Source organism: Leucoraja erinacea, chromosome 13 (genome assembly GCF_028641065.1).
Source record: "Leucoraja erinacea ecotype New England chromosome 13, Leri_hhj_1, whole genome shotgun sequence".
NCBI classification, from domain to species: domain Eukaryota; kingdom Metazoa; phylum Chordata; class Chondrichthyes; order Rajiformes; family Rajidae; genus Leucoraja; species Leucoraja erinaceus.
Genome location: NC_073389.1, coordinates 3,980,098 through 3,995,888, shown reverse-complemented (window position 1 = coordinate 3,995,888; position 15,791 = coordinate 3,980,098). Strand labels below are relative to the sequence as shown.

The following is a 15,791-nucleotide window of genomic DNA, read 5'->3' as shown; positions in this document are numbered from 1 at the left end:
CCAGCACTGAGCCTTGCGGTACCCCACTAGTCACTGCCTGCCATTGTGAAAAGGACCCGTTTACTCCTACTCTTTGCTTCCTGTTTGCCAGCCAGTTGACATCAATACTGACCCCCAATGCCATGTGCTTTAATGTATATATGTATGTAGTTTGTTTGTTTATACTATACTTATCACAAATGTAAAGCACTTTGGCCAACGAGAGCTGTTATTTAAATGTGCTATATAAATAAATGTGACTTGACAATGTCTGTACCGAACCTGATGCCGTTAAACTAATCTCCTCTGCCTGCACATAATCCATATCTCCACATTCCTTATATATCCATATGCCTATCTATCAGTGCCTCCAAAACACCACTATTTAGTTTTTATTTTGTTTACTGTCACGTGTACCGAGGTACAGTGAAAAGCTTTTGTTGTGTGCTAGCCTAGCCTGTCAGCAGGAAGACTGTGCATGATCACAACGAGACGTCCACAGTGTACAGATACAGGATAAAGGGAATAACGTACAGGGCAAGATAATGGTCAGAAGAGACCAATTCAAGATAGTCCCAGGGTCTCCAATGAGGTAGGTATTATCTCAGACCCACTCTCTAGTTGGTGAGAGGATGGTTCACTTGCTGTGACGAAACCCTGTCCCTGAGTCTAGAGGTGTGCTTTGTCTTCACACTTCTGTACCTCTGGCCTGATGCCTATTGTATTTCCCTCAGCCACTGCTGGCATCGAGTTCCAGGCACTCACCACTCTCTGTGCAAATAAACCTTACCCCACACGCCTCCTTTACAGGATAATAAAAGAATCAATGGTTTAATTTGTTAAATGTATTGGAATTCTTAGAAGATATTCTGTAAGTAGCAGGGAACTGATAGAAAAAAGGTTTTAAATTTCTGAAAGACATTTGATAAAATGTCACACAAAAAGACTACTGCACATGACAGGGTGTTATGGTGTTGAGAAGAATAATATAACATAATCAAGGACCACTCATACCCTGGTAATTCCCTCTACTTCCCTCTTCCCACAAGATACCAAAGCTGGTATGCACGAACCACTAGATTAAAGGGGCTGTCCCACTGCGGCGACCTACTCCGCGAGAAAAAATGTCATGTTGAAAACCTCCTTCGACTATGTTGAAGACTAGCTTCGACTAGCTTCAGGAAAATTGAACACCAAATAGCGGAGAGTGAAGACGACCTCCTTCGACCTCCCTTCGACTATGTTGAAGACTATCTACAACTACTTTCGACTACCCTTGATTACCTACGACTAACATGCCGACCTACTACGACTAAACCTACGAGTAAAAAAAGTATCGATTTTTTTTCCATGGCGACCTTTTTTTACTCGCGGGCATTTTTCAACATGTTGAAAAATACCCCGCGACCTAGCTGAGGCCTCGAGTACGCGGGGACTACTCTCGAGCATGAAGGAGAGTTACAAAGACCTCCTAGGACCTCGTGTCGAACATGCTGCGAGTGTGAGTCGAGGGCAAACTCTTGTGAACTCGCGGATTAGGTTGCCGCAGTGGGACAGCCCCTTAAGGAACAGCTTCTTCCTCTCTGTTATCAGACGACTGAACAGTTCTCTCATAAGTTAGAGTGTAGTCTAATCTTCCAACCTACCTCATTGCAGATATTGGATTTTTTTCTCCGTAACTGTAACGCTACATCGCTATAACCCTATATTCTACACTCTGGTGTCACTCTCTGTGCACTACATGTTGTGGCTTGATGTTACTCATGGAGTATGATTTGAGTTGACTGGATAGCACGCAAATATAAGCTTTTCACCATCTCAGGACATATGACACTAATAAACCAATACTAATTATAAAGTGGCATGGAAGGAGGATTAGCCAACGGACAGAAGGCGAAGGGTGATAAATGAGTTTGTGAATTTGTAGAATTCTCTGCCTCAGAAGGCAGTGGAGGCTGATTCACTGGATGCATTCAAAACATAGAAAATAGGTGCAGGAGTAGGCCATTCGGCCCTTCGAGCCTGCACCGCCATTCAATACGATATGATCAGCATCCTGTACCTGCCTTCTCTCCATACCCCCTGATCCCTTTAGCCACAAGGGCCACATCTAACTCCCTCTTAAATATAGCCAATGAACTGGCCTCAACTACCTTCAGTGGCAGAGAATTCCACAGATTCACCACTCTCTGTGTGAAAAATGTTTTCTCATCTCAGTCCTAAAAGACTTCCCCCTTATCCTTAAACTGTGACTCCCTTGTTCTGGACTTCCCCAACATCGGGAACAATCTTCCTGCATCTAGCCTGTCCAACCCCTTAAGAATTTTGTACGTTTCTATAAGATCCCCCCTCAATCTTCTAAATTCTAGCGAGTACAAGCCGAGTCTATCCAGTCTTTCTTCATATGAAAGTCTTGACATCCCAGGTTAGAGAGTTAGATAGAACTCTTAGGGCTAGCGGAGTCAGGGGATATGGGGAGAAGGCAGGAACGGGATACTGATTGTGGATGATCACCTATGATCACATTGAATGGCGGTGCTGGCTCGAAGGGCCAAATGGCCTACTCCTGCACCTATTATCTATGTGCCTATGAGCTACATTGTACTGGTGAGCCAGATGAATGACTGAGTGTAATGTAATGGGAGAGTAAGCTGTGAACAGGAACAAAGAGCACTGTGGCTAAACCACCAGTCTAACAATCCAGGAGTACAAATTCAAATCCCACACGACAGCAGTGGCATTTAAATTCATTTAATGCAAGGAATTCCAATGAAAGCAAGTCCTTTTTGGTAAGAATGAACCAACCCATCTATTCAGCAAAGGAAGCCCACTGCCCTCACCTGTTCTGCTATATTGTGACTCGAAACTAAAACAACGTGGCCTCTGAGATTGCCTTACAAGCCAGACAGTAGTCTCTAGGCTAAAGCAGAAAATGCATGAAATCAGATGGACATTACAGCATTGACCAAGACATTAAATGAAGACTGGACAAAGTCACTCAAGTCAAGAGGGCCTCATTGTCAGGTAGACACAAAATGCTGAAGTAACTCAGCGGGTGAGGCAGCATCTCTCGAGAGAAAGAATTGTCGACGTTTCGGGACATGACCCTTCTTCAGACTGATGTGAAGAAGGATCTTGACCCGAAACATCAGTCATTCCTTCTCTCCAGAGATGCTGCCTCACCCGCTGCGTTACTCCAGCATTTTGTGTGTGCTTCATTGTCTTATATACAGGCAATGCAACAACGACATTCTTACTTATTCCAGCTTAACATGTCCGTAAACGCAATAACACACAGATATATATATATAAAAATATAATAATTAATAATACAATGAGATAACCATAACAGTGTGAAACCAAAGTCCATAGTGCAACCAAAGACACAGTCTATAAAAGATCATAGTTGCTGAGGTTAGTGTTGGATAGAGTTCCAGAGGCTGAAGGTTGCTGGGAAGAAGCTGTTCTTGAACTCGGTGATCCAAGTTTTTAGGTTCCTGTACCTTCTTTTTGGTACTTTCCAAGGATTTGAGTATAGGAGCAGGGAGGTTCTACTGCAGTTGTACAGGGTCTTGGTGAGACCACACCTGCAGTATTGCGTACAGTTTTGGTCTCCAAATCTGAGGAAGGACATTATTGCCATAGAGGGAGTGCAGAGACGGTTCACCAGACTGATTCCTGGGATGTCAGGACTGTCTTATGAAGAAAGACTGGATAGACTTGGTTTATACTGTGTAGAATTTAGAAGAATGAGAGGGGATCTTATAGAAACTTAAAAAATTCGTAAGGGGTTGGACAGGCTAGATGCAGGAAGATTGCTCCCGATGTTGGGGAAGTCCAGGACAAGGGGTCACAGCTTAAGGATAAGGGGGAAATCCTTTAAAACCGAGATGAGAAGAACTTTTTTTCACACAGAGAGTGGTGAATCTCTGGAACTCTCTACCACAGAGGGTAGTTGAGGCCAGTTCATTTGCTATATTTAAGAGGGAGTTAGATGTGGCCCTTGTGGCTAAGGGGATCAGGGGGTATGGAGAGAAGGCAGGTACGGGATACTGAGTTGGATGATCAGCCATGATCATATTGAATGGCGGTGCAGGCTCGAAGGGCTGAATGGCCTACTCCTGCACCTAATTTCTATGTTTCTTCCCGATATGGAATCAATACTGTTATTTCTAATCTAGTTGTATGAGGAGTGTAGAAAGACATACTGGGAGCAATGCCGAATGTTCTAAAAAATGTAGGTAATCTGATGGGTTTCCTTTGGACTGTTTTGTCCGCTCTGGGCCATGGGAAAGGCCAAATCCGTTCCTGGCCCAGGTTACTCCCACACCATCTCCCACCGGCAACTCTACCACCAAAGATTTTGAGGAAATGACCGCACTACATTCTCACGAGGCCACCTCTTTCTTTCTTTGCTCCAGGAATGCAAACATCACAAGAGGGTGGTGTGCGGCAGCAATGCAAAGACCTATCGTAACCACTGCGAACTTCACCGTGATGCCTGCCTGACCGGCATGAAGATCCAGGTCTCCCATGACGGGCATTGTGAAGGTAAAGCAGAGGTTATTGTTACTTGTTACAAAGATATTTGATGGAGTCTCCTGCCGACAGCTTACCTACCTGTTCCTTTGTGTTTCCCTCACAGAAAAGAAGGATAACAAAGCTGCAGCCAGCAGTCCAGGTGAGGGATATATCAGGGAAATCGCTTTCTGTGGGATTTTAATGTCTGATGTAGTCAAGTCAAGTCAAGTTTATTTGTACGAGATGTGCAGTGAAATGAATGTGGCAATGCTCGCGGACTTTTGTGCAAAAGACAAACAACAAAACAACCAAACAAATTATAAACACAATCATAACACACATATTCTTTTACATAATAAATAATGGAAGGAAAAACGTTCTGTAGAGTTAGTCCCTGGTGAGATAGGCGTTTAGTCTGAATTGCCTCTGGGAAGAAACTCCTTCTCAACCTCTCCGTTCTCACCGCATGGCAACGGAGGCGTTTGCCTGACCGTAGCAGCTGGAACAGTCCGTTGCAGGGGTGGAAGGGGTCTCCCATGATTTTATTTGCTCTGGAGTTGCACCTCCTGTTGTATAGTTCCTGCAGGGGGGTGAGTGAAGTTCCCATAGTGCGTTCGCCCGAACGCACTACTCTATGCGTACATTTAACTGTAACTCTGTCATGTAGACACATACCAGACCAAACACAGACCCTTCAGCCCAACTCATCCAAGCCAAACAATTTGCCCCATCTAAACTAGTCCCATATGTCTGCATTTGGCCCATATCCCTCTAAACCTTTCCTATCCATGTACCTGTCCACATTTATTTTAAATGTTGTTATAGTACCTGCCTCAACTACCTTCTCTGCCAATTTGTTCCATACACCCACCATCCTCTGTGTGAAAAAGTTGCCCCTCGGGTTCCTGTTAGATCTTGTCCCTCTCACCTTAAACCTCTGCCCTCTAGTTGTTGATGCCTCTACCCTGGGTTAAAGAGTCTGTACATTCACTCTATCCATTGCCCCCATGATTTTATAACCCTTAGTCAGATCACCTGCATTCCAAGGATTAAAGTCCCAGCCTGCTAAACCTCTTCCTGCAGTTCAGGCTCTCGAGACCTGGCAATATCCTCGTATATCTTCTCCACACTGTTTCCAGCTTCATGGCATCCTTCCCCTTAATATTCAAATTGATTGTAATTTCTCAGCATCACAGTCCCCAGATTAGTCAGAAACTGCTCGCAGGTCCCAGTGTAAGTGGAGGGAAATGCATGACATAAGTACCAAGCCCATCGACCATGCTCTGACCACCATTCCCCAGCTATGTCCATTAGATTCCAGAGAAACCTCTCAAGGCTCCCCAACCTTTATGCAACAGAGTTGGCTCTCAGATATATGCGGCACGGTGGCGCAGCGGTAGAGTTACGGCCTTAAAGCACCAGAGACCCAAGTTCGACCCCGACTACGGGTGCTGTCTGTACGGAGTTTGTATGTTCTCCCTGCAACCCACGTGGGTTTTTTCTCCGAGATCTTCGGTTTCCTCCCACACTCCAAAGACATACAGGTTTGTAAGTTAATTGGCTCGGTATAAATGTAAATTGTTCCTAGTGTGTGTAGGATAGTGTAGTGTGTAGGGGTCGCTGGTGGGTGCGGACTCGGTGGGCCGAAGGGCCTGTTTCCGTGCTGTATCTCCAAACTAAACAAAACTAAACTAACCTACATCTGCCGATTAGACTATGGCGGTTTCTATAGAAATGATAGCTGCGTCTGTGAATATTAGAAGAATTTATTCCTGCAGAGCCCTGTTTAGGAAGATTATAATTATAGCACGTCCCAGCTGACGTGCTTATAGGCACTTAGCATTCCTTTGACTTTGACTTCCAGCTTGGAGAAGTTTGTTGTGGATACAAAGTAATGAATTGAAATTATTGTTGTCACTCAAATAAGCGGGGCACCATGGAGACACAAGAAGCTGCAGATGCTGGAATTCTGAGCAAAACCAAAGTGCTGGAGAAACTCGGTGGGTCAGGCAGCATCTGTCAAGGAGGGTCCCGATAAAAAACATCGCCTGTTCATTCCCTCCACAGATGCCGCCTGACCCGCTGAGTTAGTCCAGCACTTTGTGTGTTGCGGTATGTGGCACCACTTCATTGTTTTGAATCTCAGTGTTGTATCACTGCTATGATGTTGCATTTGCAGTACTTAGCTGTGCTCCACTGCCGTTGTTGCCATGATGGGAGTAGCTACTAAGATGCAGTATATGGAAAGGGATACGTAAAACGTCTGTGAAACCATTGCTGAGTATAAAAGTGTTTAAGAAGGAACTGCAGATGCTGGAGAATCGAAGGTACACAAAAAAGCTGGAGAAACTCAGCGGGTGCAGCAGCATCTATGGAGCGAAGGAAATAGGCAACGTTTCGGGCCGAAACCCTTCTTCAGAGTATAAAAGGATTTTAAAGGATCTGAGTATAAAAGGATTTTTTTACAATCATGCTTATTCTTTGACTTAACCCACTGATGTTAGCTGGCTTTATGGGATCAACCTTTCTGGTGGCTCTGAAGAAATATGCATTCTGCCCTTTATGGCCTGTAGATTGAAATCTCAGGGGTGATGAAAAAACTTTTCCTGGTGATTTTTGAGTTCAGAATACATAGAAACATAGAACATAGGTGCAGGAGGAGGCCATTCGGCCCTTCGAGCCAGCGCCGCCATTCATTGTGATCATGGCTGATTGTCCCCAATCAATAACCCGTGCCTGCCTTTGAAAAAGTTCACTTAAAAAGCTAGACAAAGTACTTAAGACCATACAAAGCTTTAATTTAACGTCTGACGGGTGTGGACTTAAGAGACCCAGAGGCAACAGTTTCACGTCTGAATCCCCAGCAGCACACATAAAGAAATACCAGAAAACGTGAGTTTATATACGTACAGATATAAAACCAATTGCAGTAAAGAAAGCGAATGGCATGTTGGCTTTCATAGCAAGAGGATTTGAGTATAGGAGCAGGGAGGTTCTACTGCAGTTGTATAGGGTCTTGGTGAGACCACACCTGGAGTATTGCGTGCAGTTTTGGTCTCCAAATCTGAGGAAGGACATTATTGCCATAGAGGGAGTGCAGAGAAGGTTCACCAGACTGATTCCTGGGATGTCAGGACTGTCTTATGAAGAAAGACTGGATAGACTTGGTTTATACTCTCTAGAGTTTAGGAGATTGAGAGGGGATCTTATAGAAACTTACAAAATTCTTAAGGGGTTGGACAGGCTAGATGCAGGAAGATTGTTCCCGATGTTGGGGAAGTCCAGGACAAGGGGTCACAGCTTAAGGATAAGGGGGAAATCCTTTAAAACCGAGATGAGGAGAACTTTTTTCACACAGAGAGTGGTGAATCTCTGGAACTCTCTGCCACAGAGGGTAGTTGCGGCCAGTTCATTGGCTATATTTAAGAGGGAGTTAGATGTGGCCCTTGTGGCCGGGGGGATCAGGGGGTATGGAGAGAAGGCAGGTACGGGATACTGAGTTGGATGATCAGCCATGATCATATTGAATGGCGGTGCAGGCTCGAAGGGCCGAATGGCCTACTCCTGCACCTAATTTCTATGTTTCTATGTAATGTACAAAAACCATCATCCACCTCCATATATAGAGTTGTTTTTCACTCTTTGCCAAAAGCCAGTCATCCCAATGGCATCCACTGGGCCCCTTCTTATCTGATTAACCTCTTCAACTTGCATAAGTAACCTTGTAAGAGGGCTATGAAGTATTCAACTTGTTCAAAACACCCTTGTCACGATGGGAGTTGTTGAAATCCCATCATGCATTACAATTGGCCTTTTACAACAGGAAAGCTTAAATATGACAACAATCGCGTAATAACTAAATCTTTCACCTTCTCCCCATATCCCTTGACTCCACCAGCCCCTAGAGCTCTATCTAACTCTCTCTTAAATCCATCCTCCGCCGCCCTATGTGGCAGGGAATTCCACAAATTCACAACTCTCTGGGTTGTGAAAACGTTTTTTTCTCACCTCAGTCCTAAATGGCCTCCCCTTTATTCTAAGACTGTGGCCCCTGGTTCTGGACTCGCCCAACATTGGGAACATTTTTCCTGCATCTGGCTTGTCCAGTCCTTTTATACATTTAGTTTGTTTCCACACAATGGGTTGTAGTTCAATACTACACATAAACATTACCTATATCAGACTGATTTATTAAATTTGTCTGAGATTTTAGACATTCGACTGGGGTAATTGTTTCAACGGTATGAGCATTGAATTGTCCAATTTAAGGTGGCACACCCTTCCACCTTAGGTTACTCCCCCCCACCCCCCCCTCCACCACTTTTCCACCACACCTCTTCCCTTTCCCGAGGCCCGCCCCTATCCCAGTGGCACCCATTCCTCCCACCCACCACCCCCTCCCACCTATCTACCATCTCCCTCAGCCTTTCCAGTTCACTCCAAATATTCCTGATCTGGCATCCTCATGTCTCCATTTGTCACCTTTTCACCTCCAGCCTTTGTCCATCAATCAGCCAATGAGCCCCACCCCCACTCCCCTGTATCTACCTATCACTCACCAGGAAGAGGCAGAAAGCTGGAGTAACTCAGCAGGACAGGCAGCGTCTGTGGAGAGAAGGAATGGGTGACGTCTCGGGTCGAGACCCTTCTTCAGATGAGCCGAAACGTCACCCATTCCTCTCTCCGGAGATGCTGTCTGTCCCGCTGAGTTACTCCAGCTCTTTGTGTCTATCTTCGGTTTAAACCAGCATCTGCAGTTCTTCCCTATATCAATCGCCAGGCTTTGTCCCACTCCCACCTCTCTTTTCCGGCTTTCTCCCCCATACTCCATCATCAGTCTGAAAAATGGTCCCGACCGGAACGTCACCTATCCGTGTCTTCCAGTGTGTGCACTTTCTTGTGCCTCCACTGGGATGATCATTGTTTAAGAAAGAACTGCAGATGCTGGAAAAATCGAAGGTGGACAAAATGCTGGAGAAACTCAGCGGGTGAGGCAGCATCTATGGAGCGAAGGATTAGGTGACGTTTCAGTTCGAGACCCTTCTTCAGACGCTTATGAAGAATCTCACCCCCATTTTTGTCTACCTGGGACGATCATTGGTCATTTCACTGAACCGAACGATTGTTAAACCTGCCCCCTGCAGTTGTTTGCTACCAGTCGGATCGGGACCAGCTGCGACATCGTGTCATGGAATGGCTGGAGACAGAGATTGTTCCCGATGGCTGGTTCTCCAAGGGCAAGAACTACACAAACATTCTCAACAAATACTTCAAGGTAAGTGTGTCCTTCGCCCTTGAAGCCTGGACACTTATCATGTTATCTATGGTCAATATTTTTAAATGCTATGGAGCAAAGTAAAAGATCGGAGGGAGATGGGCCAAAAGCGATCAGGAGGGATGAGCTTATGATACAGGTGCCCGTATAAAGGTGTACAGAATCATGAGAGGTATAGATCGGGCAAATGCACACAGACGTTTGCCCAGAGTCCGGGAATCAAGGACCAGAGGTCATAGGTTTAAGATGAGGGGGGGGGAGAGATTTAATAGGAACCTGAGCTGTAATTATGTTACACAAAGGGTGGTGGGTACATGGGAAGAGCTGCTGGAGGAGGTAGTTGAGACAGGAACTAATATTACAGAGAAACTAAGTTACAGAGAAAGGTTGAACAAGTTAGGGCTTTATTCTTTGGAGCGCAGAAGGTTAAGGGGGGACTTGATAGAGTCTTTAAAATGATGAGAGGGATAGACAGAGTTGATGTGGACAAGCTTTTCCCTTTGAGAATAGGGAAGATTCAAACAAGAGGACATGACTTCAGAATTAAGGGACAGAAGTTTAGGGGTAATATGAGGGGGAACTTCTTTACGCAGAGAGTGGTGGCGGTGTGGAATGAGCTCCCAGTGGAAGTGGTGGAGGCAGGTTCATTGGTATCATTTATAAATAAATTGGATAGGCATATGGATGAGAAGGGAATGGAGGGTAATGGTACGAGTGCAGGCAGGTGGGACTAAGGGGAAAAAAAGTTGTTCGGCATGGACTTGTAGGGCCGAGATGGCCTGTTTCCGTGCTGTAATTGTTATATGGTTATATGGTTATATAATATTTAAGTCATTTGGATAGGTACATGGATAGGATAGGTTTGGAGGGATATGGGCCAATGGGACTAGTGCAGACAGGACATGTTGTTCAGTGTGGGCAAGTTGGGCCGAAGGGCCTGTTTCAATGCGATATGACTATGAAACAGGAAACAGCCTGTGGGGGGGTGAGAGGAGCGCCAATCTTTTCAGTCAGGGACGATTAAAACTAATTAGATTATTGTGATGAAAGGAGACATGGGAGGCCACCTCAGATCCATGGCACGCCACACCCCGTACTGTAAGCTGCCCCATTTGCCTGTGTTATTCCTTATGCCTTGAAATTTTTCCTATTCATGTATCCTGGCTGCTTTTGAAAGAATCTTTAATTACACTCTTGACAGAATTATGATGATGGCGACTCCTACTTGGATTCCAATGAGTTCCTGAAATTCATAGAGCACAACGAGACCGCTGTCAACATCACGTCACGCTCTGACGACGATGAAACCAAGCTCCTTCGGTGAGGCGTGAAGCAAGAGGGATCTCACTCTCTGACTTGGTGGTGGAGTAGTCTTTTGTCTAGAGTTATGGGGCAACTGAAAAGGGCGGTGTGGTTTCACAGCTGCAGAGACCCGGGTTCCATCCTGACCCCAGGTGCTGTCTGTGTGGAGTTTGCATGTTCTCCCCTGTGAACGTGTGGGTTTTCTCCGCCTCCTCCAATTTCCTCCCTCATCCTAAAGGCGTGTGGGTTTGTGGGTTAATTGGCCTCTGTAAATTGCCCCTGGTGTGTTGAGAGCAGAGATCCTATAGTGGAGCAAGATAGACCTCTCCTGCTAAATGCAATGGGCTGACGTGTAGTACGCAACGGAAGGGAACGTGGGCCTTTTTTTCATCCATTTCAGTAACCCGACCCGATTCACAGTGTAATCAAAGTGGGGAACAGAAAGTTTGAACCAGTAATGCTAGCAAATTGAATTAGATTATCTACATCTACTAGGCAGTTTAAAAAACAAAAGTTTGTGCTGGCATTTTGTCAGTGGACTATTAACACCTATTTGAATAAAAGCCTTTGTCACGCATACATAGAAACATAGAAAATAGGTGCAGGAGTAGGCCATTCGGCCCTTCGAGCCTGCACCGCCATTTGATATGATCATGGCTAATCATCCAACTCAGTATCCCATCCCTGCCGCCTCTCCATACCCCCTGATCCCTTTAGCCACAAGGGCCACATCTAACTCCCTCTTAAATATAGCCAATGAACTGGCCTCAACTACCTGCCACCAGTGTCACTGGCACTGTCTATCACATAACTATCATGGCGCTGGAGTTATAGATACAAGGTAATGAGAATCTCCTCCTCATACCAGATTTGCTGACTGGGTAAACTGCAGAAAATCCTCATGAGTTGCGCTGGCACTTCTATGGGGATAAAAGGCTGGTGAATATTTGGTTTATTTGGGAGATGTAAGGCTTTTCAAGTTAATACTGATGAGAACTGCGGTTGCTGGAACCTTGAGTAAAACACTAAGCACTGGGGTAACTCAGCAGGCCAGGTGGCATCTGTGGAGAGACGCACGTCTGAAGAAGGGTCCCAACATGAAACGTCGCCTGTCCATTCCCACCGCAGATGCTGCCTGACCCGTTGAGTTCCTCCAGTACTTTGTGTTTTAATATTGATGGGAACTTTCTTTAGCTGCTGTTTTTATGTGTGCAATTATTACTACTTATGTGGTCAGGCAGTCGGGGTAATAAAAAGTGTGTTGTTCTGTAGGGGTCTGTGTGTGGACGCGTTGATTGAGCTCTCCGATGAGAATGCTGACTGGAAACTCAGCTTCAATGAATTCCTCAACTGCCTGAATCCCGGCTTTGTCCCTCCTGAGAAAAGTAAGTAGAAACTGGAACCACCCTGCACCTCGTGGGCAGAGTCCACCAACCAGTCTTCGATACTCTCCCCCTCTCTCTCCCTGTGTGTGTTTGCTCCGTCATGATCTTCCGTGCTACTCACTCCACCTTTGGTCACTTGTGTTGTCCTGCTCTCGTCCTGATGGCCGTTGTCATGTGCAAGCTTCGAGTGGGAGATTGCGAATCCCTTCTCACAACCGGCGCTGGTCTTGTACTTATGCAATGCCTCACATCCAACAAGGAGGGCTGTAGAGGTTGAAGAGCAGTAAAGGGGCTGTCCCACTTGGGTGACCTAATTGAAGAGTTTAGGAGAGTTTGAAAAAATGTCATGTTGCAGACCTCCTTCGAGTATGTAGACCTCCTTCGACCAAGTTGAAGATTAGCTTCAACTAGCTACGACTAACTTCGGGAAAATTGGACACCGAATAGTGGAGAGTGAAGACGACCTCCTCCGATCTCCCTTCGACTAAGTTGAAGACTATCTACGACTACCCTCGATTACCTACGGCTAACATGCCGACCTACTACGACTAAACCTACAAGTAAAAAAAGTATCGATTTTTTCCATGGTGACCTTTTTTTACTCGCGGGCATTTTTCAACATGTTGAAAAATACGCGGCAACCTAGCAGAGGCCTCGAGTACGCGGAGACTACTCTCGAGCATGAAGGAGAGTTACGAAGACCTCCTACGACCTCGTGTCGACCGTGCTGCGAGTATGAGTCGAGGGCAAACTCGCCTGAACTCGCTGATTAGGTCGCCCAAGTGGGACAGCCCCTTAACTCTAACTCATTCAGCTTCTGTGGGGACACTAACATAAGCTGTAGATGGTTTCATATTCCCCAAATTGCTGCTCCAAATGCATGCATGACAAGAAGGTTTAGATGGTGGAATCATCTGGGTGTATGGACCGAGCTGCCAGAGGAGGTGGTTGAGGCTGGGACGGTAAAAGCATTTAAAACACATGTGGACAGGTACATGGATAGGAAAGATTGGAGGGACATGGGCAAAGTAGATTAGGCATCTTGGTCTGCATAAATGAGTAGGGCTGAAGGGCCTGTTTCTGTTCTGTATGACTATGAATCGGAATCAGTTCAGCTTTTCAATAGTTCAGTACTGGTGTACCGTGTATCCACCCAGTCTGTGACCAACAGCATCAAGAGTCACATCCCTGTATAGGAAATTTCAGTTGTCAAACCTAAAGAAAGAAAGTCATACGATTGAATGAGAATCTGCGAGGCAACCTTTTCACGCAGAGGGTGGTAGTTGTGTGGAATGAGCTGCCAGAGGTGCCTGTGCCTCATGAAGTTATTCAGAGAGTCATAGAATCTTACAGTGTGGAAACAGGCCCTTTGGCCAAAAAGGCCCATCTACACTAGTCACACCTACCTGCGTTTGGCCCATATCCCTATAAACCTGTCCTATCCATGTACCTGTCTAAATGTTGCAATGGTTCCTGCCTCAACTACCTCTGACAGCTCATTCCACACAACTACCACTCTCTGCGTGAAATAGCTGCCTCTCAGATTCTCATTAAATCGTCCCCCCCCCCTCACCTTAAACCCATGTCCTGTGGTTCTCGATTCCCATACGTTTTAGCTTCTGCCAACTTTAAACTTTGCAGTATTTTATCACCCAGTGAAATGCGTGTTTTCTTAATGTTGTGGTGGCCCTTGTCAAGTGCTCCACCTTTGTTGATATAAGGAGGTGTGCAGCAGGAAACGTTGGAGAGTTTTGATGTGTCAAAGACTGAGTCATTGCACTCGTATCGAGCAGATGTTGCCCAGCCTTTTCATTCCCACCCTTCCTCTCCTTGTGGAAAATATAGAGAATCAAAGGCTATGGGGATAGTGCAGGAACACAGTAATGAAGACACGGGGAACTGCAGGTGCTGGAACCTTGAGTAAAACACAAAGTGCTGGAGGAATTGAGCGGGTCAGGCAGCATCTGCGGAGGGAATGGCCAGATTACAATTCGGGTTGGGACCTTTCTTCAGACTGATGGAATAGGTGGGAGAAAGTGGGACAAGAGTGATTGTGGTGGAAGTTCAGCCACAATCTTATTGAGAGCAGATAATGAGGGGCCAAATAGTCTAATCACAGTCCTAACTCATTTGATCAATCTGAAGAAGGGTCCTGACCAAACATGCTATCCATCCATTCCCTCCACAGATACTTCCCGACACGCTGAGTTCCTCTCGCTCTTTGTGTTTCGCTCAAGATTCCAGCAACTGCAATTCCTTGTGTCTCCTAATTCATTTGTTCTTGTGATGGCTCAATAGACAATAGGTGCAGGAGTAGGCCATTTGGCCCTTCGAGCCAGCACCGCCATTCACTGTGTTCATGGCTGATCATCCCCAATCAGTACCCCGTTCCTGCCTTCTCCCCATATCCCCTGACTCCGCTATTTTTAAGAGCCCTATCTAGCTCTCTCTTGAAAGTATCCAGAGAACCTGCAGAGAATTTCACAGACTCGCCACTCTCTGTGTGAAAAAGTGTTTCCTCGTCTCCGTTCTAAATGGCTTACTCTTTATTCTTAAACTGTGGCCCCTGGTTCTGGACTCCCCCAACCCCCAACATCGGGAACATGTTTCCTGCCTCTAGTGTGTCCAAGCCCATAACAATCCTATCTTTGGCCCAGGAGGGGGAAAAGCCCTGCCACGGTCACAAGCAGAAGATGTAAATTCCATACTGTCGATACTGAGGCCAGGGTGACCTTGATTCTGCAGTGCAGTCAGCCTCGGGCAACATAGAAACATAGAAATTAGGTGCAGGAGTAGGCCATTCGGCCCTTCGAGCCTGCACCGCCATTCAATATGATCATGGCTGATCATCCAACTCAGTATCCCGTACCTGCCTTCTCTCCATACCCTCTGATCCCCTTAGCCACAAGGGCCACGTGAGTTCCAGAGATTCACCACTCTCTGCGTGAAAAAAGTTCTTCTCATCTCGGTTTTAAAGGATTTCCCCCTTATCCTTAAGCTGTGACCCCTTGTCCTGGACTTCCCCAACATCGGGAGCAATCTTCCTGCATCTAGCCTGTCCAACCCCTTAAGAATTTTGTAAGTTTCTATAAGATCCCCTCTCAATCTCCTAAATTCTAGAGAGTATAAACCAAGTCTATCCAGTCTTTCTTCATAAGACAGTCCTGACATCCCAGGAATCAGTCTGGTGAACCCTCTCTGCACTCCCTCTATGGCAATAATGTTCTTCCTCAGATTTGGAGACCAAAACTGTACGCAATACTCCAGGTGTGGTCTCACCAAGACCCTGTACAACTGCAGTAGAACCTCCCTGCTCCTATACTCAAATC

At 45.9% G+C, this 15,791-nt stretch overlaps 1 protein-coding gene across 1 annotated transcript in view; it reads left to right on the top strand.

Moving 5' to 3' along the window:
• Positions 1 to 15,791, top strand: part of fstl1b (follistatin-like 1b) — a 78,061-nt gene that overhangs the window by 50,816 nt on the left and 11,454 nt on the right. The window contains exons 4-8 of the mRNA XM_055644312.1: positions 4,401 to 4,530; positions 4,625 to 4,660; positions 9,645 to 9,775; positions 10,977 to 11,095; positions 12,350 to 12,462. Coding sequence (XP_055500287.1) covers positions 4,401 to 4,530; positions 4,625 to 4,660; positions 9,645 to 9,775; positions 10,977 to 11,095; positions 12,350 to 12,462 — 529 coding nt within the window. The remainder of the gene's footprint in view (positions 1 to 4,400; positions 4,531 to 4,624; positions 4,661 to 9,644; positions 9,776 to 10,976; positions 11,096 to 12,349; positions 12,463 to 15,791) is intronic.